This window comes from Manis javanica, chromosome 8 (assembly GCF_040802235.1).
Source record: "Manis javanica isolate MJ-LG chromosome 8, MJ_LKY, whole genome shotgun sequence".
Classification (NCBI taxonomy): Eukaryota; Metazoa; Chordata; class Mammalia; order Pholidota; family Manidae; genus Manis; species Manis javanica.
Genome location: NC_133163.1, coordinates 62,610,170 through 62,636,352, shown reverse-complemented (window position 1 = coordinate 62,636,352; position 26,183 = coordinate 62,610,170). Strand labels below are relative to the sequence as shown.

Genomic DNA, 26,183 nt, shown 5'->3' with positions numbered 1-26,183 from the left:
TCCTCTAGTCTCTGAGATTAGTGCCCCCATTTATAAAATGTAGATGACAATTCAAAATATCCTCAGGATCCATGTAATGGATGAAAGGAGGCTAGTTTTTCTACTATTTCATTCATATTACCCTCTTTGCATGAGGTGCAAAAGGGGCCACTTTATACTAAATTCAGATCAAGAGAAGTTTGTATTATGCCAAGATTCCACTATATTCCTAAAGACATATATTTAGACTCCCAACATCAAATACTCATTATCTCTTAAAGTTGTAACAATTAATTTATTTCATCATTAAGGGGAATATAATACTCTTAAAAATGAAGTGAGCCTTTTTCTTCATTTACTCAACTTAAAAATTCTTCTAAACGAAAAGTTAAACATTTCCTCAAGAACATCACATTTACGCATTTATACTCTTGCGTATAACTGCTACAGATAACTAATGTAAATCTGTGCATCTGGACAAATGTATTTTGGTTTGTTATATAAATCTTCTATAATAAACCCTAAGAACCCCTGCCTAGAGGAGATTATAGTCAAGAAATTCCAAGTTTCTTTACACAAAATATTCCAATAGGACTCAGCAAAGGATGAAGACTATACAACTTTTCTATAAAAATTCTTCAGAATTTTAGTTTGAATTTTATTTTATCAGCTCCAAATTCAATCTCAAAATCTTAAGACCATACTAAAATCTAGTGATGTGTGACTAGCAAATACATGAACTTCAAGAAAAAAGTAGATTATTTTTAATTTCTAAATACCTTTATGGATATTTCTTAATTTTTCCATTCTGAAGAAGCCAGTAAAGATTACTGAAGTTCTGTTTTTAGAAATTTCTTCCCAAACCCAGTCCTCACCTTCCACTATTAGAAAACTTAACCATTATTTCAGCCTAAGGGTTTTTTTCTCTAAACTTTTGTTATCGTAATATGACTGACTAAAGCTTTCAAGCAAATCTAAGAAGGTAAGAACTTCAAAAAAAGGGAACAATTTTTCTATCACTAATGCCATTAGAGAATTTAAATTTATATAAAAAGATTTTCCAAAGTTTTAAGTTTTAAATATTAGTTCTTATGTGGGCATATGACAATACTAATAAAATAAAATAAAATAAAAAAGTTACTGTTGGCAGGAAACCAATGTCAGCACTTAAACAGAATTGGCTCTAACAAGCCAAATTAAAGACATTGTAAAGAAATATACCTGAATTTTGTTAAGGAGAAAAAGACTATATAATATCTATACCATATATAGTCTTTTCTACATACTAGGATTATTCTAAGCATCTTACATATATTAACCCATTTAATCTTCATAAAAACTCTAGGAAGTGTAGGTGTTATCATCTCCATTTTATAGATGATGAAACTATTTAAGTGACTTGCCTGAGGCTACACAGAAAGTAGACAGCTGGGATTTGAAGTAAGGCAAAAATCACTCTTGTTATCAATCTCTTGAATAAAGTTACATATTCACGAAATAATTCATTTTTTACACTGATAAAAAGTAATTGTATTATTAAGGAATTATAAAGTAGCACAATGATTTCTCTTGATAAAGATAAGAATCTTAGAACTGGAAACTTAGTCAAATACAAAACATTAGTAAATTTTATAGAACAACTCACAAACTTTGTATTGGACTGCTGAAAATAATGGTAGGATATGGTTTAAACAAAAATGATCTTTAAAACAATTTAATTACCCTGCTTATATTTTACCTTGGAAAACAGCAGCCTCTAAATTAAATTACTTTAATCTCAAGTATTAGTAACCACTGAATGAGCAAAACAAGTTTTAAGATAAAAATTTTAAAACCTTTGAAGATTGAGAAAATGCTTCTGATAGAGCTTACAAAGTACTAGAAATGTCAAGTTTATCTCTGTTTTTCCTTAATAATGTTTAGTATTAACGTGTTGGAAATTATTTCTGGATTAAACAGTAGTTTTTTTCTGAATATTCTGTTTCAAAGAAAAGTTTTCTTTGCTATTTCTAAAGATAGGCTGGAAATTTAAGTATAATATTAGCTTGTAATGTGTAAAAACTTTTTTCTTCCACTAGAATTTGTATTTCTTCAGATTTTTGTTTTCATTAACATCACAATATCCCCATTGCTTGAAATAGCTCTTGTCGCTTATAGGAGCTTAGTAAATACTAGCAGAAGGAAAACATGTCTTTTGTTTTAAAAAAATAGTAGCTGCTACTTAGTAAAGTCAGCTACTTCCTCAGGAAAAAACCTTTTAAGTTATAAAACTAATATATCACTAGAAAATTTAATAATTTCTAAAGCAAGGTACAGAATCAAGTACCAAAATCCCTTTTCCCAAAGTTAAATCCTATTTTTCATCCAATCACAAAACATTACCTATCAGTAATATTTTTATAGCTCCTGAATTCATAAAATCATTTATATTAGTTTATACAGAAACTGATGCCATTGAGGCTCCAGTTTTTTCTCTAATTACTGGAACTAATCAATTTTTTCTGTAATTACCTAAATGATCATGTCCTTTATGTAATGTAAGATTTTTTTTCATATTTGGTCAACAATGGCGATGTACTTTCAAAGAAGTTAACAACTATAGAGCATTTGTGTTTTCAACTTTGAGAGTCTAGTAAAAATGCCACATCTTTTTAAGATTAGATGCTCAATGTGTAGGTGATTCAAAGCAGTACCTATTTAATTGAAATCATATGAATACACTGAAAAACAACAAACCAAGCTCAAATAATTAATTTTAATTTTAGATTACTAAAATTTAAACCACTTAATTATCTTCTACTCTTTCACCCTTTTAATATTGCTTCCCTGACTCAAATTCTTGGAAACAGACAAATGCCCAAATGTTTTTTATGTTAAAAAAATTATACTGTTTTGTTTATGAACATGTTACATGCTTTAAGTTAGCTTCAAAGTTCGAGTGATATGTACTTTTAAAAAAATTAACAGATTATGTCAGCAAAAAAAAAAAATCTAATTTAGAATTATACTAGAAGCAGGAGATTATACATAGGAAGGCTTGTAAAAGGTTGCTATCACATGTTGATGATAAGAAGAAAGAAATTCCTTGACTGTATAAACAAGGGCCAACTTGCTTGATCACAGATCAAAAATTCTCCTCCTGTTTAGGCTGAATTTAGGAACAGGATGGGGCATGAAAGATACCATTTTCTTTCTCCTGTTATTCAGAAACATAAGTAAAAAAATCAAAATATTTTGCTCTACAGAGCTCAATTCAAACAATGAATCCTTGTTAATTACATTAGCAACCTATATAGTATGGCCTAGACTACCAGTAACAAATATGGTAAATAAATTAGCAGTTTTCAAAACTAGTTAGAAGAAAGTGGGTCTGTAAACTTAACTCCAGGGTTAGAAACCCAGTTCTTGATTAGAAAATAATATTAAATAATTATAAAGTATAAATGAAGTCAGCTGCCTGCCATGCTTATACTTTTACATTCCTTCTTTCATTAAACTATTAGTTTTTCGTAGTAAAAGCTAATTTGCTTAAGAACAATTATTGGGATTTCTGGCTTCTCTCTAATCCATTTATCAGGAAAATAAAGATGGCTAGGCTAGGCCACAAAATGTGTAAAAGTACAATCTAGTGTAGGAGAAAGGACAGGGAGCGTATACTTGCCCAGACACCAGTATTACTTGTATAGCTTTAAAACATAATGTTGGATACTTGTGCAATCCCTAATACATTATATCAAAATCTAAGGCAGGAGCCTGGGAAAAAAATAATTTTTCAACTGTTAGAGATGAGTTTGATGTTAGGAACTAATGTCACTGACACAAGTTGCCAATGACCTTGAATTAGTCCCCAGAGCTTAAGAAAAACTTTTCAAGGATATTCAGCTATTCAACTAGTTTAGTCTATGTAAAGCTATATCATATGGCATCACATTCACAACAATGTGAGTAGAAGGGACATCTAACCAAAAACAGTGGACAAGAAAAAAGGGCTGGGTGAAAGCAAGGCACTTTGAACATTGATGGTCCATTCTTTTAAATCTCATATATTAAAAGTAAAAAAAAAGGAATTAAAAGGAGTTTCTTTTTACCCCCGTAAGTATTCAAGAGTATTAGTAAGTATTTTTCTGGAAAACTCTATTAGTCATCAAAAACTAGAATGATTTTCTATGAGTAATAGTTTCATTGTTTTTTTTTTTTTTGAGAGGCAGTTTACAAAGACCTCGACTCCTGATCTTAGATGATACAGCAGGAAATATTTTATTATGAGTCCAATTAAGCTGGCTCACATGAGGGAGAGAGATAAAACTAGGAAAAACATTTTTTTCCTTTATGTAACAGTTCACCTTCTCATTAATCTCTCAGCATTAAACTGTTTTAGAGTTAAATTTACTCAAACCTTGGAAGAAAACACTAGCAAAAAGACAGTCTGGCTGAGGATCTAAGACTGTGGTGATGCTTCTGAAATTCAGCACTTTTTAAAAATCTGTATTCATATAATTCCTTTTTCCTCTCTCTCTCTCTCTCTCTCTCTCTCTCTCTCTCTCTCTCTCTCTCTCTCTCTCTCTCTCTCTTTCTCTCCCCCCCGCCCCCCGACTCCTTTCCACCCCTTCATTCCTCTCTCTCTATGTACCTGATCCTTGAAGATGCAAACTCTAGGCCTTTAATTTGCCTCCAAGAACCACATGAGCAATGGAAAATCCAATACTCCAGATTGCTACTGTGTAAGCTTGTATAAGACTATCCCCGTCCAATTTTCATATCTAATTTTTCAAATTATTATGTTTGCTTGATGTCTTCCAAATTTGTTCTCTCTGGAACCTTGATACTATCGGATGGCAATAGGTCTAATTGGCAAAGTTCTCACATTTAAATAAATTTGAGAAATCCTGAATTAAAGTTTTACTTTTTTAAACAGGACTTCTGGGGGCCTGATATTCACTATGAATCTTTAATCCCTTATATACCTATTAACATCTCCTGCAAAGTGTTCTATATTTACACATCAACTTAGAAAATGATGAATTCATTCACAAGTCAGCTCTCAGGAAAGAAGTAGTTTTTGCTGCTATTTTGTATGTTTTTTGCCTCTTTTAAGTCCTAAAAGAAAAATGATTTTTACTCAGAATAAATAAGTCTAATTATGTTTTTAAATCTTAAATGTACACATGCACAAAAAACTGGAGGAAAGTTTATTTTAGGTTATCAACAACAGGAAATGATAACAAATAATACTACCATTTAGAAAATTCCTTCAAACATTCTTCATAAAACACCTTCCCCATCAAATTATTGAAAGGTAATCTTTCTGAATTACGAATTTAACAGCAATGCAAGAATTCTGAAATAGGAACTTACCCTGGTTAAGGAATTACTTTAGGTAGAACATTTTAAAGGGAACAACCTCGCCTTTATTTTAGAGTTTCAAAAATATTCTAGCAGATAACACGCATATTTGCCAAAATAATATTTAAGTTGTAGACAAGAAAACTTATAAAGCCTTTAAGATACTGAGAAAAAGTAAATCTTTCTGACAATTTTAAGGCAATTAATAGAATATTTGACCCAAGCAAACATTTAAGAATTAGTGGCCAAACTCATTTTAGTTTTACTAAATATGTCAAAAATGGCTTTCATTAAATGCTTCCAGTTTAGAAAAAAAAAAGCATGAAGCAAGAAATATATTCAAGAGAAATTTACAACAAACTGGGAGTTTCTCTTAGCTACATCTAATTTAGTAATAAGTACAGAAACATTGTTTTGTTTGCCAATTTAAGTAACTAAATCTGCCGCTGATCTACTTGCTACTTGCACAGGAAGATGTAGTGTTTAAATGGCACAAGAATACACAAAATATCCTAATTCTTCATTTGTAGCTAAGCATTGTATAGCATTGTATATAATGGAAACATGTACTGTTCTTCATATATTAAAAATTGTATTATTCCATTTATATATTTTCTAACATTACTACTTTTTGCAATGACAGCTTAAGTTATTCAGGTAGTCTAATTTAACTGGTATGAAATATATTGAATTATCTTCAAATACTGAGCATCCAGGTTTGGATTTGAGGCCAAATTTTCTACTTTATTATTTTCATCAATAAACAACTGCAAAATTGATTATCAATTTCATTATAATTCATTATCTCTAGTTAACTGTATTTCAGATTCAAAAATAATACTGAACAACTCTCAAAAATATCATAAAGAATATGCTTGTTTCCCAACCAAGGTATCCTGAACTAGAAAACATAAACATATCACATCCAATAACTGAATAGCTTCATTTTCGTTTCATTCATTTTTCTCTTTTTGAGAAAAGCAAATACTAATAAACTTTCTCATTTGCAATATTTCCAAAGAATACCAAACACAGGAGTGTCCGTGTATCTGCCTATTTTTTACTTTCAATTATGTATCCTACCTGGTTTGGGAGAAATCTCTGATAATAATGGGGATGAGGAATGGTAGAAGGGACTTTGCCTGAAAACTCATTATTAATAAAATGATTCCCTCACATAAGCCTATAGTCCATTAGGAACTGAAAGTGTATGGAGATAGGTTATTTAAAAAAACAAAAGAAAAACCAGCCACTTCACCAAAGGTGGGCAATGTCAAGAAACACTCTTAAGAAGAATAACAGATAAGTACCCAAGAACGTACAGGTAACTTTCTTTGAGCTAACACACTTCATATAGTAACTATATTTAACACAGTTTGTTTCTGGCTAAAAAAACGAACTATATGATTTTATTCATACAAAACTTAAAAAAACAAAAGAAATAATCTATGGTAACAAATCAAAAAGTAGCTGTGTGCGCATGTGAGGGGTACTGACTCAAAAGTGTTACTAGGGAGTTCTGGGATAGTGGAAATAATCTATACTTTGTTTGGGGTGATGGTTAATAAGGGTGGTTACAATTCTCCAAACTCACTAACTAAACCCAGGATCTATGCATTTTATTATATGTTAAGTAAACTTTAGTAAGAAGCAGATCATCCCAGTACTGGGGATCATGGGGGCCTGAGGAAGAACTGGAAAGCTGAGCAGGTTTTAAGGCTCCTCAGAAATTGGGGTTTCACAGAATGATTTATTTAGTTTCAAAATGAGTAAGTTCTTAGAATTCTACATACAATATTATTATAATCTAACACAAAAATTTATTCCAAAGAAAAACTTTCAGATTTTATACTTTTCTTGATTATACATTCCCCTTGCTATTCAAGATTAATCCAAACAACAGGAAATTAAAAGCCAAGGCTCTGATCATTATCTTCCAAGTCATCTTTTGTAAGACATCTATAATGACATAAATATGCATTACTACTTCTTCTAACTACCTGAGAAGAAAAAAAATCAAACATTAAGAGGAAAAAAAAATGTCATTTACAACAAAAAATATTGGACATTGGCACAGCACTAAACTTAGCACTTCCAGAATGAACTGCAAGGATAGCATTAGAGTTCAAATAACTCAAAATACTGATTTCTCAACCACTTTCCCAACTTCCCACACCTCCCCCAAATAAATTAACTTTGAAGAGTTCATTTGATTAAGCAAAATTTGAGAGCAGAAGGATTAAAAAGTGAAAAAGGTGGTGCAGAAATTAGCAGAGGTGGCACTACCTGAAAGCTCATCAGAAAGGGGAGTGAGAACAATATCAGGCAAGAAGGGTTTGGAAGTATGGATCAGAACAGGAGCACTTTTAGCACTGCGTATATAGGCTGATGGCAGAGCACATTCACCAATGGATCGGCTTCTCATGGCTTTAAAAAAGGAAAAGAAAGAAGTGGGGAAGGAAAAAAGAAGAGTGACTATAATGAAAGGATTGTGTCACAGAAAAAGCAGCAACAGAGAAAACTAAAAGATACAAAGGAAGGAAATTTTAAATTAAAACATTTCAGCACAGCAAATACTGGCAAGCTGTAAGAAAAGAAATCAGAGAACACACATGACATTTTGAATGTAAGTTTTCTGCTATAAAGTAGGAAAATGCTTCTTATTTTTAGCAGTTACAATGGTATAGCATTAAAAATCAGCAGACACTTTAAATTAGCACTATGTTCTCAAGACCGATGGTCGAAAAGTTCACTGAATGGAAACACTGAAAAGAACTCAGCATTATCAGTTCAAAGAAAATTTTTGGTACCATGTTTGGGAGTTTCTCTGAGCCATTCTTCTTAATGAAGCCGAATTCCAAAAACAAATCATCCCTACTTTCTCACTCTTCCCCAATAAAGAAAGTCACTCATGGGTCTCTCTTAGAACATTTTTATGTAATTCGTAATCTAAAGGATCGAATCTCATGGCTAGTATTTGCTCCTGGTAGTAGGAGAAGAAAGCTTACTCAAATTAGCATCTCTTATTTAAAGCGTTAAGAGTGCAATTAAAAAAATTTAAATAGAAGCATTTACAGAAAATAGAATTTTCAATCAGGATGAAGAATCAAGTTGAGAAAACTAAACAAATATGTACTAATACAACTCTGAAGCATATTACATAAAAACTGGACTACTTTTTAAAAATTGCATTTGGTAATTTCTTAAAAGGAGAGTCATCAGTTCACAAAATTAAAGACAAATTTTAGCACACTTAGAGATAAATAATCAAGTTTATACCTCACATTTTTTAAACTTCTAAGGATTCTTGAATAAATGAAGTTATCTGCATTGTTATGTATGAACAGAGAACTGAGAAGAAACAACACTGTATAATATACAGTACAATAGTGACACTGATTTAAAGAAAAAAGAACGTTACTATCAATTCAAAATCTTGGGTTTTCCTGATTACTGGAAACCCTTGGTTTCCTGATGCCTGAATTTCGGAGCCTGTTACAGAAGGCCTTTGCAACCTGACTGCAATAACCACTGAGATTTCATTTCTTTCTACTTATCTCTCATCCTGCTGCCACAGAAAATTTTATCCTGTTCACTAACAATTTCTTGCTCTTTCACAACATGGCTTTGTGAATTCACAATATCTTTGGTCTTCTTTTCTTCCTGACTCTCCTTTACACTCAAAATAACATCTCATTTGTGAAGCTTCTGACTCTCCCACATAATTAAATTACTAGCAATACAATACAGCAATGAACAAAACAAACAAGAATTTCTGCTTTTGCAAAGCTTAAATCTATTTTTAGTGGATTATATGTATTTTATGTTAGCCTCCCAACTTTTCAAATGCAAAACCTATCTTCTTTCCTTATATCCCTACTGCCTGTAACAAATGAGCTCAATAAATCTTTACTGAATTGAGTATCTGGTTTTGGGCAGTCCAATACAGTCATGTGAAAAACCAAAGGTTCAGTTGGGCACCTATAGAGGAGAAAATAATTAAAAGTATTAACCAAAAACTAAATATATGTTACAGCTTATAACTGGAGAAGGATTTCACATTTTTCGAAGATTTTTATTAATGTTGGCAAAATAAAGGATTCTTTAAAAGCAGCTTTAGGTAACTTTATGTGAAGCAAAACATAGAGGGTTGGACAATATTAAGATAATGGCAATTATCTGCCTTTAGTGTATGGCTTGCCATGTAATATATTAAAGATAACTGTATTTTAAAATTGAATTCATATATAAAAAGCCAGAATCTGGCCTATGTGTGCTTTCCTGCTAGCTTCTTCTCCTTCTTGTGAAAGTGAAGAACAATTTCATAATCTAATTTCAAATAAGTTATGTTGACTTCAATATATTCACTCATTAAAATTTGTTACAGCAAAGACAAATGTAAAGTAAAACGTATGGGCTGCTTATTAACACAAGATAAAATACCATCTATAGCTATAATCAGATGTGATTTTTAGAGATATTTCTTTTAAAACTAAATTGAATCAATTTTCATTTCCACAGAATTACAAGTGTTCTTCCATTTTTTTCCCCTTGGATCAAACAATTCCTTGGAAATAACTGCTTTGTTTTCCTTCTTTTCCACCACTAACTTGCTTTTTTTTTCCTCTTTCCCACAAGAGCTTGAGCATTTCCTTTGGAACTTTTTCCATAATTGTAGTGGTGTTAAGTCTGTGTTATGATCCTGAATGAATTCTTCAAAAAATACACCCCTCTATTTGTTACTATGTTACAGATCTTTATGCATACCTGGAAATTTGACTTAGTGCCTCACAGTTGTACAGCTGGCACTATAAAAAATTATTTACAATGAATTAGCTACTGGGATTTTTTTGATATTTATTCATCTAAAGCTTAGGTGAGAGAATCTTTATAAAGCCACTGAAATTTCTACTGCTGCATACATTCCAAGCCATACACATCAGTGATCTTCTTAAATCTGTAAATGTTTACATAGAAGGGCATATGGAAAAGTATAACATCAAAAAGTAATAAAAAAAATTTTTCAAACCTATAAGCAAACCAATTTTTTATGGTTTATCATTAACCCTCTAAAAAATATGAATAAAAACAGATGCACTCCACATAGATTCATCTTGGACTATAAGATATATAAACTCTGTATCAAAAACTATAACCTTAACTCCAGAGTTCCCATGCAGCACAAGAAAGTCACAGACAGCAAATACAATGGGTCGCTAAAAGCACACAAACACAAATTAAACAGGAGGAAGAGACAACTCTGGCCTTTTCTCATTTCTAAAGTGTTATATGTATTTCTTCCTACTAATAATTAAGTCAAATACATATCAAGTATAGATGTCTGTCCACTGGCAGAAATTCTTCTGTAAATCCTTAAATTTAGGTCCAATATTATAATAAACACATATTAGGAGAAAATTTTGAACAAAAGTAGTGATATGTTTGTGTATTTGTTCTAAAAGTTGAATGCCAGGTCTTAAATCCGAACTGCAAACAAGTTACACTGCTTCTCAAGACTATATTCTAAAATAAGTCCTAAATTCACTGTATTTCCTTTAGTGTTTGTTGGCATAAGCAAGTCCTCAGATATGCTATCCAAACAAAATTACTGAATTTTCAAATTTAAAAACAGAAAATTATTTCCTAAGAACATCCTGGGTAAATCTTAGGGTTAAAGGATTATGCCATATTTAATATTTTCTAAATACAGACAAATTGGCTTTAAGTGAAAAACAAATGACAAATTCTCTTAGAATTCCTATATGAAAATTCTAGAAAGCAACTAATAAGTCTTTGAATATCATCTAATAAAATTACTACTTTTCAAATCTCACCATAGACCATACTAGTATCCTTATGAATTAAAAGGAAATCAGGTGCTTACATTAGTTTAAACTACTAGTACAAACAAAACTTTTAACTTAAATTAGTCTTAAAAGTTACACAGCCTATCACTTTATTAAGTAATTCAGTCACAGGAAAGAATATGACAGTTTTAACAAGGAGGAATCAGGTTTGTTATTGAAGGGAATACTATATAAAACATAAGTCAAAGTTAGAATATTATCAGTGTGACTTACTTCCCCCATTAAAGTCATAAAATTAGGAAATAAATAAAGCACAACAAACTTTAAAAATAAAATTTGCATAGGTAAAAGTGGGGTTATTTCAAATGTCTAAATTACTGTCTGTCCTTAATGAACATACATACTTAAAATTAATACACTGTAATTTTTTAGAACTTTTTGTTTTACAGAAAAATTGAGGCAAGTAGAAAGTTCCAATATATCCCGTTTCACTCCTCCCATCCTGTCACCTCAAGTTTTCCCAGATATTGACATCTTGTATTAATATGGTACATTTGCTACAATTGATGAGCCAATATTGATAATTTCATTAATGTAAGTCCAGAGTTTACATTAAGGGATCACTCCTTGTATTGTATATTCTATGAGTTTTTAATAAATGTATAATGACATATATACACCATTACAGTATATCATACAGAATAGTTTCATTGCTCTAAAAAACCCTCTGTGCTCCACCTATTCATCCTTTCTCCTTGCCCTGCTCCCCACTTTCACCCCCTGCCAACCAGTGACCTTTTTACAGTCTCCTTGGTTTTCCCTTTTCCAGAATATCATATAGTTGGAATCATACATATGAAGCCTTTTCAGATTGGCTTCTTTCACATAGCAATATGCATTTGAGGCTCCTCCATGTTTTCTTCATGGCCCAATTTCTCATTTCTTCTTATTGTTGAGTAATATTCCACTGGGTGGATGTACCACAGTTTGTGAATCCATCACCTACTAAAGAACATCTTGGTTGCTTCCAGGTTTTGGCAATTATGAATAAAGCTGCTACAAGTACTTGTGCACAGGTGTTTATGTCGACATATATTTTCAACTTAATTGGGTTAAGTACAAAAGATGGTTGGATCCTATGGTAAGAGTACATTTAGTTTTTTTCAAGAAACTACCAAACTATTTTCCAAAGTGGCTGTACTATTTTGTATTCCCACCAATAAAGAGAGTTGCTGTTGCTCTACATCATCCATTCATGCATTTGGTATTGTCAGTGTTTTGGAAGCCTTTCTAATAGGTGTGTAGTGGTTATCTTGTTGTTTCCTGGGCAATTTAGTTTCAAATCCTACAGATTAAAACCTACTGATATATCTGCATATGTGCACAAAGTATTGAAGTATACCTAAGTATATTTTGTACCATTTTTAATAGACCAATTTGGAAATAAACTAAATATCCATCTTCAGGATACATGGTACTTCTATGTAATGAATTGTGATACAAGAAGTTCAACATTTTCTGATATGTAATAAACTTTAAGATACATCATTATAGCTTAACTTCATCTCTTAGCACTTTCTTTCTTTTTTTCTCCACATTTCAGCCACTCTGGCCTCCTGACTCTTCCTCAAATACCCAACCACATTCCTGCTCCAAGACTTTTATACTTTTCCTCCTGCTTGGAACATTCTCTTTGGATAACTGCTCTCACTGTATTCAGATACCTGTTCTTATACAATTAGATAGGTCTTCACTGACCTCTCTATCGGTAACAGTACCATTGCCCTATCTTTATATTCTCTTGTCCCTTATCTCACTTTAATTTTTCTTCATAGGACTTACTGCCTCCTAACATGCTTATTGGCTTATCTGTTTATTATATGTCTTCCTCAAACACAAGACTTGTCAGCTTCAACGGACTTCAGTTTGTTCACACCTATATCCTCATACTAGAACAGTGCTTCTGTAATGAGTACTTAAAAATACTTTTTTATGTGAATGTCTAAAAGCCATGGTGCATAACACTCTACACATTACGCTGTATGCCTGTATATGCTTAAAGTATCTTTAGAAGAACACTCAAGAAACTGGTAATAGTAGTTGTCTCTAATGAGGTAAACTGGGAGGGTGGGGAGTAATGCTGAGGGAAAGACTTACTAGAATATATACATTTAGCATAGTTGAATTTTAAATATGTACACTAAGAATATAAAAAATTAATCTTAGAAGTTTAAGAAATACATGTCCAAAGAATATCATAATTTAATATACTGCCCCTTTAAGTATTTTCCACCTTTATGCAGGCACCTTTCTTAAGATTTTTAATGCTTTAACTTTATATTTGACAGATCTGTTCAATGAACAAGCCAGACAAATTCATTTTGACATATGTATTAAACAGTAATCATAGTTCAGATTAATATTTTACTTATATGCTTTTTAAAGATCATAAATATGCCAACATGTTAACAATTATTACTTCTCATTAGACAGCTAATGGGTTTGTTATGGTTCCTTAAACTTTACTTTCCACAACTAAGCATAAATTATTTCTATACTCAAAAAAAAAAGGAACCTTAAAAAAAGATTCAAGTTCTAAATAAAACAAAGTATAAATTTAAATTTAAAAGAAAAATTTCTTCCTAACCAGTACCAAAGGTCTCCTGTAAGTGTTGCATTAATATAGAATGAAGAAAGGCATTTCAGATGTAATCAATATCATCTTTGGAATTTCAAAGTGATTCTACACCAAAATTTTAAGTATTATTTTTAATCCATCAATATCCTTTTTTTGGTATAATTTCTTATTCTTCTTGTTTGAAATATACAGTCAAGCTTATTTTAAAGGCAAAAAACAATTGTGAAATTTTAATTCTTTTGAAGAATTTAAAACTAACCATGATTTTTAATTCTTTTAAAATCTTTAATTTCCCTATTCTAATTTTGTTTCTTTCTTTAGACCTGTAATTCTTAACACTTCAGAAACTACCATCTTATAGAAGACAAATCCTTATAGTACTTTTAAACATTTTTAAAATTGTTAGTAATTTTTCACTGATTACCATTTAAATACAGATATATTCCCATAGAAAGTTCTCCTTCCATAAAATCATATAAAGCCTGACGTAACTTCAAGCAATTTTATTTCAGACATAGAAGGTATTATCATTCCCACTTCAAAGATGAAAGCCTAGAATGTTTAGTAAATTCTTTAAGGTTTTATCGCTATTTAGGATAAAGCCCTTTTGTTTTTCACTGAAGCACGCTTTCTACCACAATTCAGACCAAGTTACAAATCTCCAGGAGGAAAAGGAGTAAGACAGTAGCTAGATCCACAGTATGCTAAGTGATCCTTACATCCAGAAATTCTTCCCATCATTGCTCCGTTGTTACTATTTCCAAAAGTACAGAAATTTCTTCCACTTCAGTTAAAAACTGCAAGGAACCTAGCAATACCCCCACCTTGGCCTCAGCTATCTTTAAGTAGAGAGCATGAATTCCTTGTTGAAGGAAGCCAATCTAATTATATAATTGTAGCAGTAAAAATTACCTACCATAATTTACCACGTTTGTAAACATTTAGTAGGAACTATACCAGTTAATCTAATTATATAATTGTAGTACTGAAAATTAGCTACCATAATTTTCCATGTTTGTAAGTATATTCAGTTAGTAGAAACTATACCAACTAATGCATGAATTCTGTAAAGTGTATCAGAGTTCTACTTCTTATATTCTATAAAATGTTTAAAATTATTGACATCTACAGTAAAATAAACTTACACAGACAATAATGTCAGATAAGTCTTAATAGCATAAAGGTATATATAACACAGCATGTCATTGGGATTAGATTCTGAGTATGACTGAAAAAAAGATTTTACTATAAGTTTCCTATTTAACAACCAAAATCAACTGTTTTAAAAAACTATATATTTAAATACATTGTTACTAACGACTATAAACATATTGTTCTATACAAATGTCATGATTTTAAAGAGTACATACCAACGGTTTTTTGCCGTACTATACTCCTGGCCTTTTCGGTTCCTGGGGAACCTGTGGTTGTTGCACTTCTCTGTCTCATTGGGGCTTGGCCAGGCTGATCGCGACTCCATCCTCTAGAAAATGACTTATCAACTGAAACTTTCTGAAATTCATGTCCAACTCCTAAAAATGTAGATTTTCAATCTCAGTATACTGTTACCTGATCAATCATCTCTTCAAATTACATATACTACTTTTCCTCAGATTCTTAGGTTTACTCATATGTATTGTAAAATAACAAGATTAAATGCTTGCCTATAGTAAGGCTTTTTTTGAACTTCATATGTAAAAACCATACTCCAAGACTGATGTACACGTTTAAAAATACAACAGAAACAATAAACTATTATAAATCCTCTGCCACCACTTGCTTTGTAATGGAAATATAACACTTGAACAAGCAAAAAAGGATGGGAAATGAGCTAACCAAAAGCCATCCTGTTGTGGAAGCTAATAAATCTCTACCTGCCAATACTAGCCACTTGGGAAATAAATAGTACAGCAAAAAGTAGCTTGGTCACATACTTAACCACCCTGGACTATTGTTAACTATGAAATGTGACTCAGGTGTAATTTCTAGCTAGCAACTAATTATTAAGGCTGAGAAATACTAACAAACCAAGGATTTTAGAAGTATATATTAATGTTACTATGTCCCTCTCCCACTTTTTAACATCGACAGATATGTTAAGTCCACATCTAAGGAATTTTTGCTTTTAGTTAAAATTAAAAACATGTGTTCAAAGAATTTTTCAAATTCTTTTTAAAGAGAATAACATGAAATCACCTTCAAAATTCTAATAAAAATGCATATGATAAAAAAGAAGAGCATTTTATAAATCCCTATTTTAGTTAATTATTAAAAAAAAAAGAAGAATCTGAGATTTTTATTTAACTTTTAGCTAGATATGTACAGAACACTGTATTGTTCATCAAAACTACTACTGATTTTTAGGTTCTTCAAGAAAAATTACACATTTATCTACATGTTTTATTGAAAAATTTTAACCTGCAGGGTAAATGAAAGAGGGACTAATTAAGAGAAAACATGACTTTTACCTTCACCCCTCTCCCTGGCTAGATTTTCCCAGACCAAATTATTTAAACAAATGTATATGGAACATCTCTGTGAACAACTCTTACCTTTCCCTTTGTGCTTTTTTTGCTTCTGTTCACTAAGCTTATCCAATGGCAAATCACTGAGATCCAAACTATATAAATTTCTAGCTAAAACTTTAGTTAGCGTCTCCATAGTCAGTGACCACTCAGTGGCTAACTCTTCCCAGTAGGTCAACGATGACAATACTGAGAGTAAGTCATCCCAAAGTTCTCGGGAGATATACACATTTAGATTTGCTTTGATCCAGGCAACAATAAGAGTCTATAAAGGCAAATAGTCAGAAATAACAATAAGTTCAAAATCACATATTTAATCATAAAAAAACTACCTAAAAACAAGCAATTTTAAATCACCTAATTTCCAGAACTTTTTCTTGGTATGTAATACTTACAAAAGTAATTCAAGTAATCATTAGAATGTACTATAAATTTTATTTCAACAACTGCCAACTCCCAACATTCTAGCAATTAAGACAGGTCACCAAAATTGAAATCTCTCTAAAGTTGTAACTATCCTTCTTGCATATTACATTAATTTAAATAAAATAAATTCTGTTTAAAAAGAGATGGAGTCTCTGTACACTCCTTGCTTCAAGTGTGTGCTTTGCCTTAAATAAAACCTTTTTTGCTGCTCAAAAAGAAAATGGATTCTCCATACTATTAAACATTGAAGTTATTGAGTAGTTAATGGTTACTTCACTAAAAAAACAAACAAGCAGCATTCTCAAATTAAAGATGGAAATCACTAATTATATAATTTGAATATTAAGAGATGTACTAATATGTTTTTGAAAAATTATATATAAACTGAAGGATAAAATAAAAATTTATTTTAAAGACATCAGAGGAATTAAAGGTGTTCTGTAATAAATCTAATCATAGGTCACAAAATTTATTCATAAAAGGGCAGAAATTACCGATCAGTTAGTACCCCTGAGAGTTTATGGATTTCTACTGAAGATATACATACCTTCCTATTTAAGAAATAAGTCATAAAATAGTCTTTTAAAAGCTTAACCATAAATTTTTCTATGGAAATTCACATGAATTTACACATAAATGTAAAGATGAAAATAGAAGCAGAGTTTATAATATAGAACAGTAAAAACTAGTGACCTTCCTTTCTATCTTTAAACATTCAGACTACAAAAAGTTAATATATATAGTAAGCAAAAATTTTGTCTTCTTTAGCTCAGAGGCTTGGAAACTGATAAAGCATACAATCAGGTCATTGACTCATGAAGTTATTTGGCAGCTTTCTGCAATCATACCTAAGTATGACACACAAAAGATAAAGTAAACATCATCAGCTTGCCTTAACATTTTTTTCACAGACCTGGTATTTCCTCCACTCTTACGGAAGGTTGTGAATTTCTATGTAAAGAAATAGCCTGCTTAGATAAGCAACTTTTAATTTAGTTCTACAAAAGATCTTTCAATATGACATGATCTCTTATTTAAAGTTTTTTTCCCCCAGGTAAAAGGTCAGGGCTAAATTATCTTAAAAAAACACACACACATTTATCTATCTATCTATCTATCTATCTATCTATCTATCTATCTATCTATCTATCTATCTATCTATCTATCTACCTATCTTTCTATCTATCTATTTATTTATTTATTTTGATTGCCTGGAAAAGTGGTCCTGCAAGTCGACCTGCCAAGGTCATATTTTTTTTCCCCTGGAACTGTAGAAAAGCTTGTGATGGCATCTTCAGTACAGACTCCGTGACTCTGAGCAACACAAGCAGCATCTGCTCCCTTAAAGCAAAAAAATTAATTAATGTTTCCTTCTTGCATATGTCTGCTTTTGGTTAATGAGTAACTTTAAATTGATATTTGTTATAAAAATGGTATATCTTTCAATAACTCAACAAATATCTTTCAAATTTTGAAAATTCTTCAAATACTGAAGTTGAAAATTCCATTTTATAAATCTATACCAGCCATTTTTAAAACCATTTTTCAGACAAAGCACCCTCTTATCAAATAAAAATTCATGCAAAAGCTGATGAATTGGAGGTGAATTTGGAGACTGTTCCCATTTCTCAACCTCACAAATCAAGTTGCAACCTTAGAGAGCTGTCTGAACATAGGTAGAGAATACGCATCTATCTATGCAATACAGATATGGAGAAAACCACAAATCTAGAATTGGACTGGGTTCAATTTCAAAATCTACATGATATTTGAAGATTAATATATTACGAGCCTAACAAGTAATCAAGAACCATCACTCTCTTGCTCCTTTCCATCCTTTTTGTTTTGGCCATTTTTTAACCCTTTATTTTTCTCTCTGTGTACTATAAGTCAATCAATCACAATATGGAATTTATTTATTATCACTGCCTCTTTCTCCTAGATGCTCATTATTAAGACATAAAACTACCATAACTGTACCTGATACTTTGGAAATTGATTCAACCATGTGAAAAATTTCAGTTTGGGTGTAGAGTGAGGCTCAAACCCCTACCAAAGCCGCCTCCTCTGGCTTATTTGCAGGCCTACTCTGGACACAGCAGTAAGTGAGGCAGTCCATGTAAGAAATGTGGCAGAGACAGCAAGTGATCCTAGATCTACATGTCATGGATTTTTGGGGAATGAGGGCAGAATCAAACAGAAAAGTATCACTCATTGAAAAATATCCTGAATATCTTAACAAATAAATATATGTACTCATTCATAAAATAAAAATCAAAGCTACCACATTTGTCATCTTAGGCTTCTAGCTCAGTTAAATGAAATGAAAAGCTATTTGAAATCAACTACATATACAATAAGGCTTTTCAAATAATTCTTATCTGATTTGTGATCAAATCATTATTCACATTCATATATCAGATAACCTTTAACTTTGTAATAATTATGATTTTGATTCATAAAGTATTATAAATTCAATATAAGTATGTGAGATCACTCACAATGTTACAACCTCAAGAGAACTTGAAAAATTTAAGAAAAAAAATTCTAAAATTGTGTTCTACATAGTAAATCTCTCACTTCAACCTGCCTCAATGGCATTGATTCAAAACATATAAAAAGAAAAAAGATTGGGGGGAAGATTACTAAAAAAAGAATGGTCCGAGGTGGTAAAATTATTGACTAATAGAACTTGGGCTAGAGTCAGGACCACAGTTTAAATCTCAGTTGTGTGAACAAGGGTAAGTTACTTAATCTCTTGTGTCTAAGAATCACCATAAGAACCAAGATATTATCCACCTTATAGGGTGCTATAAGGATTACGAAAGAAAATGCATGAGCTTAATTTCAAAAGATACCTGGCACAGAAAAGTGCTCCAAATAAGTTACTAAGAATAACTACTTATAGATGTAACTATGTTAATACCGGTAACAATGTTTCTTTTTCAAAATAAAGCCATTTTTCTCATAGGTAGCAAAACATAAATTAGGCCTATTCTAGTATCCCCATTTAAAAAAAATGAGTCAAAGGAGGAAAATTATATTATGTGTAAGGATGTTTATCATCTTCTCCTTCAACAATAAAATGAAATAACTATATATCTATCAATAGGTGAATGGTTAAGAGAACTATGGTACATACATACAGCATAATATTATGTGATTGTGTATGCAGTTTTATGAACCAGATGTTCACCAAAGGGCAATGATTACCTCTAGAGAGTGAGTTTTTGACCAACTTTTATTTTCTTTTAAAACCTTGAGTTTTACAGGAAATACAAATCATTTTTACAAAAACTGAAGAACTGCTCTTCTCATCTCTGAAAAAAGACCTGTTTTTCCATTCAGTTAAACAAATATAGTACCAATATTTAGGTACTATGTTAAGAAATGTAGGAAATATGAAAACAAGACAAGTATATGCCTTCCAAGGCCTCTCAATTCAGTGAGGTAAACAGACATTTATAAAGTAATTGAGGGACTAAGACAATTTTGACAAGAACTGTAACAAAGGTACAAATACAGAATAAAAGGAAGCAAGGGAAAAGAATAAAAGTAAGGTATGTGGTAAAAAGGACGGTAGAATTGAAAGACAGTTATGGTGATAAAAGGAAGAGATGGCAGGAATTATACTGTCTAAAGAAAAGTTCAGAATGTGCTCAGGAAAGAGAATTTGATAAAGCTGGGAGTCAGGATCTCATCCTGAAGAGTGGAGTTTAGCTTAAGGGAAGACTAAAAAAGTAGACAGAGGACTGACAGTACATGAATTTGAATGTACAGTCAAGTTGAAGTACCAGGCACTGGTACATTCAATCATTTACTTATTCATTCACACATGTATGAATTCATTTATTCATGCACGCATTCATTTATTTATGGGAGTGGCAGGGGGAGAAAGAGGCCATCATATGCCCACTTTAGAAAGATAATATCCGATCAAGAATGTTTGAGATGAAAAGAGTATTGCTGTCATCATGATTATTACATAAAAGATTACATTCATTCATTCATTCATTCAATAGAAGCCTGTACAATATTTTAACAAGCCCCGTTTGTAGACACTATTCCTCTACAAATTACTATACTCATATATACAATAAAAAAACATAAAAGATAAATATTTTTACCAAGTCTTTTTGTCCATTGATACTTGCACAACCATGAATCGATAAATGTTAAGAATGCGTTTACACATATCTGTGTGCTCATCCAGAAGAATTTTTATTTCATTTGCAGGTTCAAGAAGAAATATGTTTGATGAGTTTATAATAAACACCTAAGATAAAAGAAATCATTAGTGATTCATTATAGAATTTCAATGGCAAATTTCTTAGTCAAAGAAAAAAAGAACTTAATATGCTGATCACTAGGTGATCAATAATGAACTTAAAAACAAAGACTATGGGTTAATTCTAACCCTACTTCTACCAACTTGATATCTGAAATTTAAACTCATTATGGTCTGTTTTTATGTTCATCTAGACAAATATGAAATTACTAGACAATCAAAGAACACTAACCAAGCGAAAAACATTTTTACAAACTGAGAGCTTTAGTATAACTCTACTACTATCATAAGATGAAAAGAATAAAAAATACTAATAGTTTTGGATAAAAGATGACACCTAAATCAAGAAGAATTTTCTGAATGAGGTGTTCAAAACCATCTATGCTCTTTAATCATGTTTATTGGCTATGTGTGTATACATACTTTTATAATACAAGACTGAATAAATAGGTTGCATATAACAGTACTATTAGTGAGGAACTATAAATATGTATATTTAAATTCATTAGAATCAGATCATTTTTGTATTTTGTTACTGAGAACAAAGTTATATGGTGACAGGTATATGCAAAGGCTCTCAACAACACTATGGAGGAACAGAGTATTATATCTGTTGTGAACCCAAGGCATTTGTATCTTCTATACCCACAATTCTGATTTAAATACTCTGGATAAACTACATAGTGAAATACAGTGGTAAATCATGTGAGAAAAGAATATAAAGCAAACTTTAAAATAGTGAAAGAGCTTTGTGAAGTCTAACAACACTGACCAAGAAAGGCAAGAGCAAAAATAAATATTAGACATAAAAGAAGAACATAGATATTGAAAGATGGTGGCGTAAGAGGTCAGACAGAGGCTTCCACCCAGAACCATATATAGTTATAAAAATATAGTTAATACAACTAATCCTGAAAGAGCAACAGGAAAGAAAGCTGTGCCAGACGGCATACACCTGGAGAAAAGAAGAGACCTCACAGAACAGGGTTACATACCAAAGCTGTGATCTTGGAGGACCCAAGCCCTACCTCCACCCCAGCTCACCACACTGAGCCCTGGAGATCTGCTCTAGAAGCATGAAGCTACATTGCATGGTGCTCTGTAGGCTAGTGGGGTTGGAAATCTAAGACAGGTAGACTACTTGGAGAGACTAAGATTCCAGCTGCTTGTGGAAAACAGGAATCCACATCTGACTGCTCTGGGACAAAAGACAGGCAGGCAGTCTGAGACAGTTCCAAACAGCAAGAGGGCTGCTAAGGGACAAGAATTGCACAGACATTGCTGCTCAGGAGGAAGGACAGGTGAACAAAATTGCCTGGGTGCACTCTGCCCAGCAGGCTGGGAACTTTCAGCAGCTTCAGACACTCCATGCCCCTGGCTGGCTATGCAGCTCCGAATCCCCCCACCATGATACACACCCTACTGTGCTTTCCAACCGGTTGCCGGCACCAGCTCACAAAATGGTACCAATCAGCCCTTGCACTGCCACCAGGCCACCCAGAGGGAGGCAAAGCCTACAGCAGCTACAAACACAAAACATAGAGGAAGATAACACCAAGACACATAGTAATTAAAATGGAAAAGATCAAGGATAAGGACAGACTGTTAAAAGCAGCCAGAGACAGAAATAAGATCATATACAAAGGAAAGCCCATCAGGCTAACATCAGACTTCTCAGTAGAAACCTTACAGGCCAGAAGAAGTGGCATGATGTATTTAATGCGATGAAGCAGAAGGGCCTCGAACCAAGAACACTCTATCCAGCAAGATTATCATTTAAATTTGAAGGAGGGATGAAACAATTTCCAGATAAGCAAAAGCTGAGAGAATTTACCTCCCATAAACCATCTCTACAGTCTATTTTGGAGGGACTGCTATAGATGGAAGTGTTCCTAAGGTGGAATAGCTGTCACCAGAGGTAATAAAACAACAGTAAAGAAAGTAGAACAGCTTATTACTATGCAAATGCAAAATTAAATTAACTAAGCCCAAAGACAGTCAAGGGATACACAAAACGTACAGAATATGATACCTAATATATAAAGAATGGAGGGGGAAGAAAAAGGAGGAGAAACAGAAAAGAACCTTTGGATTGTGCTTGTAACAGTATACTAAGTGAGTTAAGTTAGACTTTTAGATAGTAAGGAAATTAACCTTCAATCGTTCGTAACCACGAATCTAAAGCCTGCAATGGCAATAAGAACATACCTATCAATAATCACCCTAAATTGAAATGGACTGAATTCACCAATCAAAAGACATGGAGTCACTGAATGGATAAAAAAGCAAGACCCATCTACAGGCTACTTACAAGAGACTCACCTCAAACCCAAAGACATGCAGAGACTAAAAGTCAAGGGATGGAAAAAGATACTTCATGCAAACAACAGGGAGAAAAAAGCAGGTGTTGCAGTACTAGTATCAGACAAAATAGACTTCAAAACAAAGAAAGTAACAAGAGATAAAGAGGGACACTACATAATGATAAAGGGCTCAGTTCAACAAGAGGATATAACCATTATAAATATATATGCACCCAACACAGGAGCACCAGGATATGTGAAACAAATACTAACAGAACTAAAGGATGAAATAGAACGCAATGCATTCATTTTAGGAGACTTCAACACAACATTCACCCAAAGGACAGATCTACCAGACAGAAAATAAGTAAGGACACAGAGGCACTGAACAACACACTAGAACAGGTGGACCTAATAGACATCTATAGAATGCTACATCCAAAAGCAACAGGATACACATTCTTCTCAAGTGCACATGGATCATTCTCCAGAATAGAGCACATATTAGGCCACAAAAAGAGCCTCAGTAAATTCAAACAGATTGAAATACTACCAACCAACTTTAAAGACCACAAAGGTAGAAAACTAGAACTAAATTATACAAAGAAAGTAAAAAGGCCCACAAACACACGGAGGCTTAACAACATGCTCCTAAATAATCAATGGATCAATGACCAAATTAAAATAGAGATCAAGCAATATATGGAAACAAATGACAACAACACAAAGCCCCAACTTCTATGGGATGCAGTGAAAGCAGTATTAAGAGGAAAGTATATAGCAATCCAGGCATATTTAAAGAAGGAAGAACAAACCCAAATGAATAGTCTAACGTCACAATTATCAAAGTTGGAAAAAGAAGAACAAATGGGGCCTAAGGTCAGCAGAAGGAGGGACATAATAAAGATCAGAGAAGAAATAAATAAAATTGAGAAGAATAAAACAATAGCAAAAGTCAATGAAACCAAGAGCTGGTTCTTTGAGAAAATAAACAAAATAGATAAGCCTCTAGCCAGACTTATTAAGAGGAAAAGAGAGTCAACACACATCAACAGAATCAGAAATGAGAAAGGAAACATCACAACAGACCCCAAAGAAACACAAAGAATTATTAGAGACTACTATGAAAACCTATATGCTAACAAGCTGGAAAATCTAGAAGAAATGGACAACTTTCTAGAAAAATACAACCTTCTAAGACTGACCAAGGAAGAAACACAAAATCTAAACAAACCAATTACCAGCAAAGACATAGAAGCAGTAATCAAAAAACTACCCAAGAAAAAAAACCCCAGACCAGATAGATTTACCTCGGAATTTTATCAGACATACAGAGAAGATATAATACCCGCTCTCCTTAAAGTTTTCCAAAAAATAGAACAGGAGGGAATACTCCCAAACTCATTCTATGCAGCCAAAATCACCCTAATACCAAAACAAAAAGAAGGACAAAAACCACATGATCATCGCCATAGATGCTGAAAAAGCATTCGACAAAATTCAACATCCATTCATAATAAAAACTCTCAACAAAATGGGCATCGAGGGCAAGTACCTCAACATAATAAAGGCCATATATGATAAACCCACAGCTAACAACATACTGAACAGTGAGAGGCTGAAACCTTTTCCTCTGAGATCGGGAACAAGACAGGGATGCGCGCTCTCCCCACTGTTACTCAACGTGGTTCTGGAGGTCCTAGCCATGGCAATTAGTCAAAACAAAGAAATACAAGGAATCCAGATTGGTAAAGAAGAAGTCAAACTGTCACTATTTGCAGATGACATGATATTGTACATAAAAAACCCTAAAGACTCCACTCCAAAACTACTAGAACTGATATCGGAATACAGCAAAGTTGCAGGATACAAAATTAACACACAGAAATCTGTGGCTTTTCTATACACTAACAATGAACTAACAGAAAGAGAAATCAGGAAAACAATTCCATTCACAATAGCATCAAAAACAATAAAATATCTAGGAATAAACCTAACCAAGGAGGTGAAAGACCTGTACCCTGAAACCTGCAAGACACTCTTAAGAGAAATTAAAGAGGTTACTAACAAATGGAAACTCATCCCATGCTCCTGGCTAGAAAGAATTAGTATCATCAAAATGGCCATAATGCCCAAAACAATATACAGATTTGATGCAATCTCTATCAAATTATCAACAACATTCTTCAATGAACTGGAACAAACAGTTCAAAAATTCATATGGAAACACCAAAGACCCCGAATAGCCAAAGCAATCCTGAAAAAGGAAGAATAAAGTCGGGGGGATCTCACTCCCCAACTTCAAGCTCTACTACAAAGCCACAGTAATCAAGAGAGTTTGGTACTGGCATAAGAACAGAGCCACAGACCAGTGGAACAGATTAGAGAGTCCGGACATTAACCCAAACATATATGGTCAATTAATATATGATAAAGGAGCCATGGACATACAATGGGGAAATAACAGTCTCTTAAACAGACGGTGCTGGCAAAACTGGACAGCTACATGTAAGAGAATGAAACTGGATCACTGTCTAACCCCATACACAAAAGTAAATTCAAAATGGATCAAAGACCTGAATGTAAGTCATGAAACCATAAATCTCTTAGAAAAAAACATACGCAAAAAACTCTTGGACATAATCATGAGCAACTTCTTCATGAACACATCTACCAGGGCAAGGGAAACAAATCAAACAATAAACAAGTGGGACTATATCAAGCTGAAAACCTTCTGCACAGCAAAGGACACAATCAATAGAACAAAAAGGTATCCTACAGTATGGGAGAATATATTCATAAATGACAGATCCGATAAAGGGTTGACATCCAAAATATATAAAGAGCTCACATACCTCAACAAACAAAAAGCAA

At 32.6% G+C, this 26,183-nt stretch overlaps 1 protein-coding gene across 7 annotated transcripts in view; it reads right to left on the bottom strand.

The window, feature by feature from the left end:
• Positions 1–26,183, bottom strand: part of RALGAPA1 (Ral GTPase activating protein catalytic subunit alpha 1) — a 266,532-nt gene that overhangs the window by 164,716 nt on the left and 75,633 nt on the right. For 5 of the 7 annotated variants that reach the window (XM_073211346.1, XM_073211345.1, XM_073211348.1 and 2 more), the window contains 5 exons: positions 20,846–20,994; positions 17,930–18,059; positions 16,320–16,557; positions 15,138–15,299; positions 7,609–7,749 (listed from right to left, as the gene is read on the bottom strand). In XM_073211346.1, the coding sequence (XP_073067447.1) occupies positions 7,609–7,749; positions 15,138–15,299; positions 16,320–16,557; positions 17,930–18,059; positions 20,846–20,994 (820 nt within the window). The remainder of the gene's footprint in view (positions 1–7,608; positions 7,750–15,137; positions 15,300–16,319; positions 16,558–17,929; positions 18,060–20,845; positions 20,995–26,183) is intronic. The other 2 variants (XM_073211347.1, XM_037025513.2) reach the window with 1 other exon arrangement.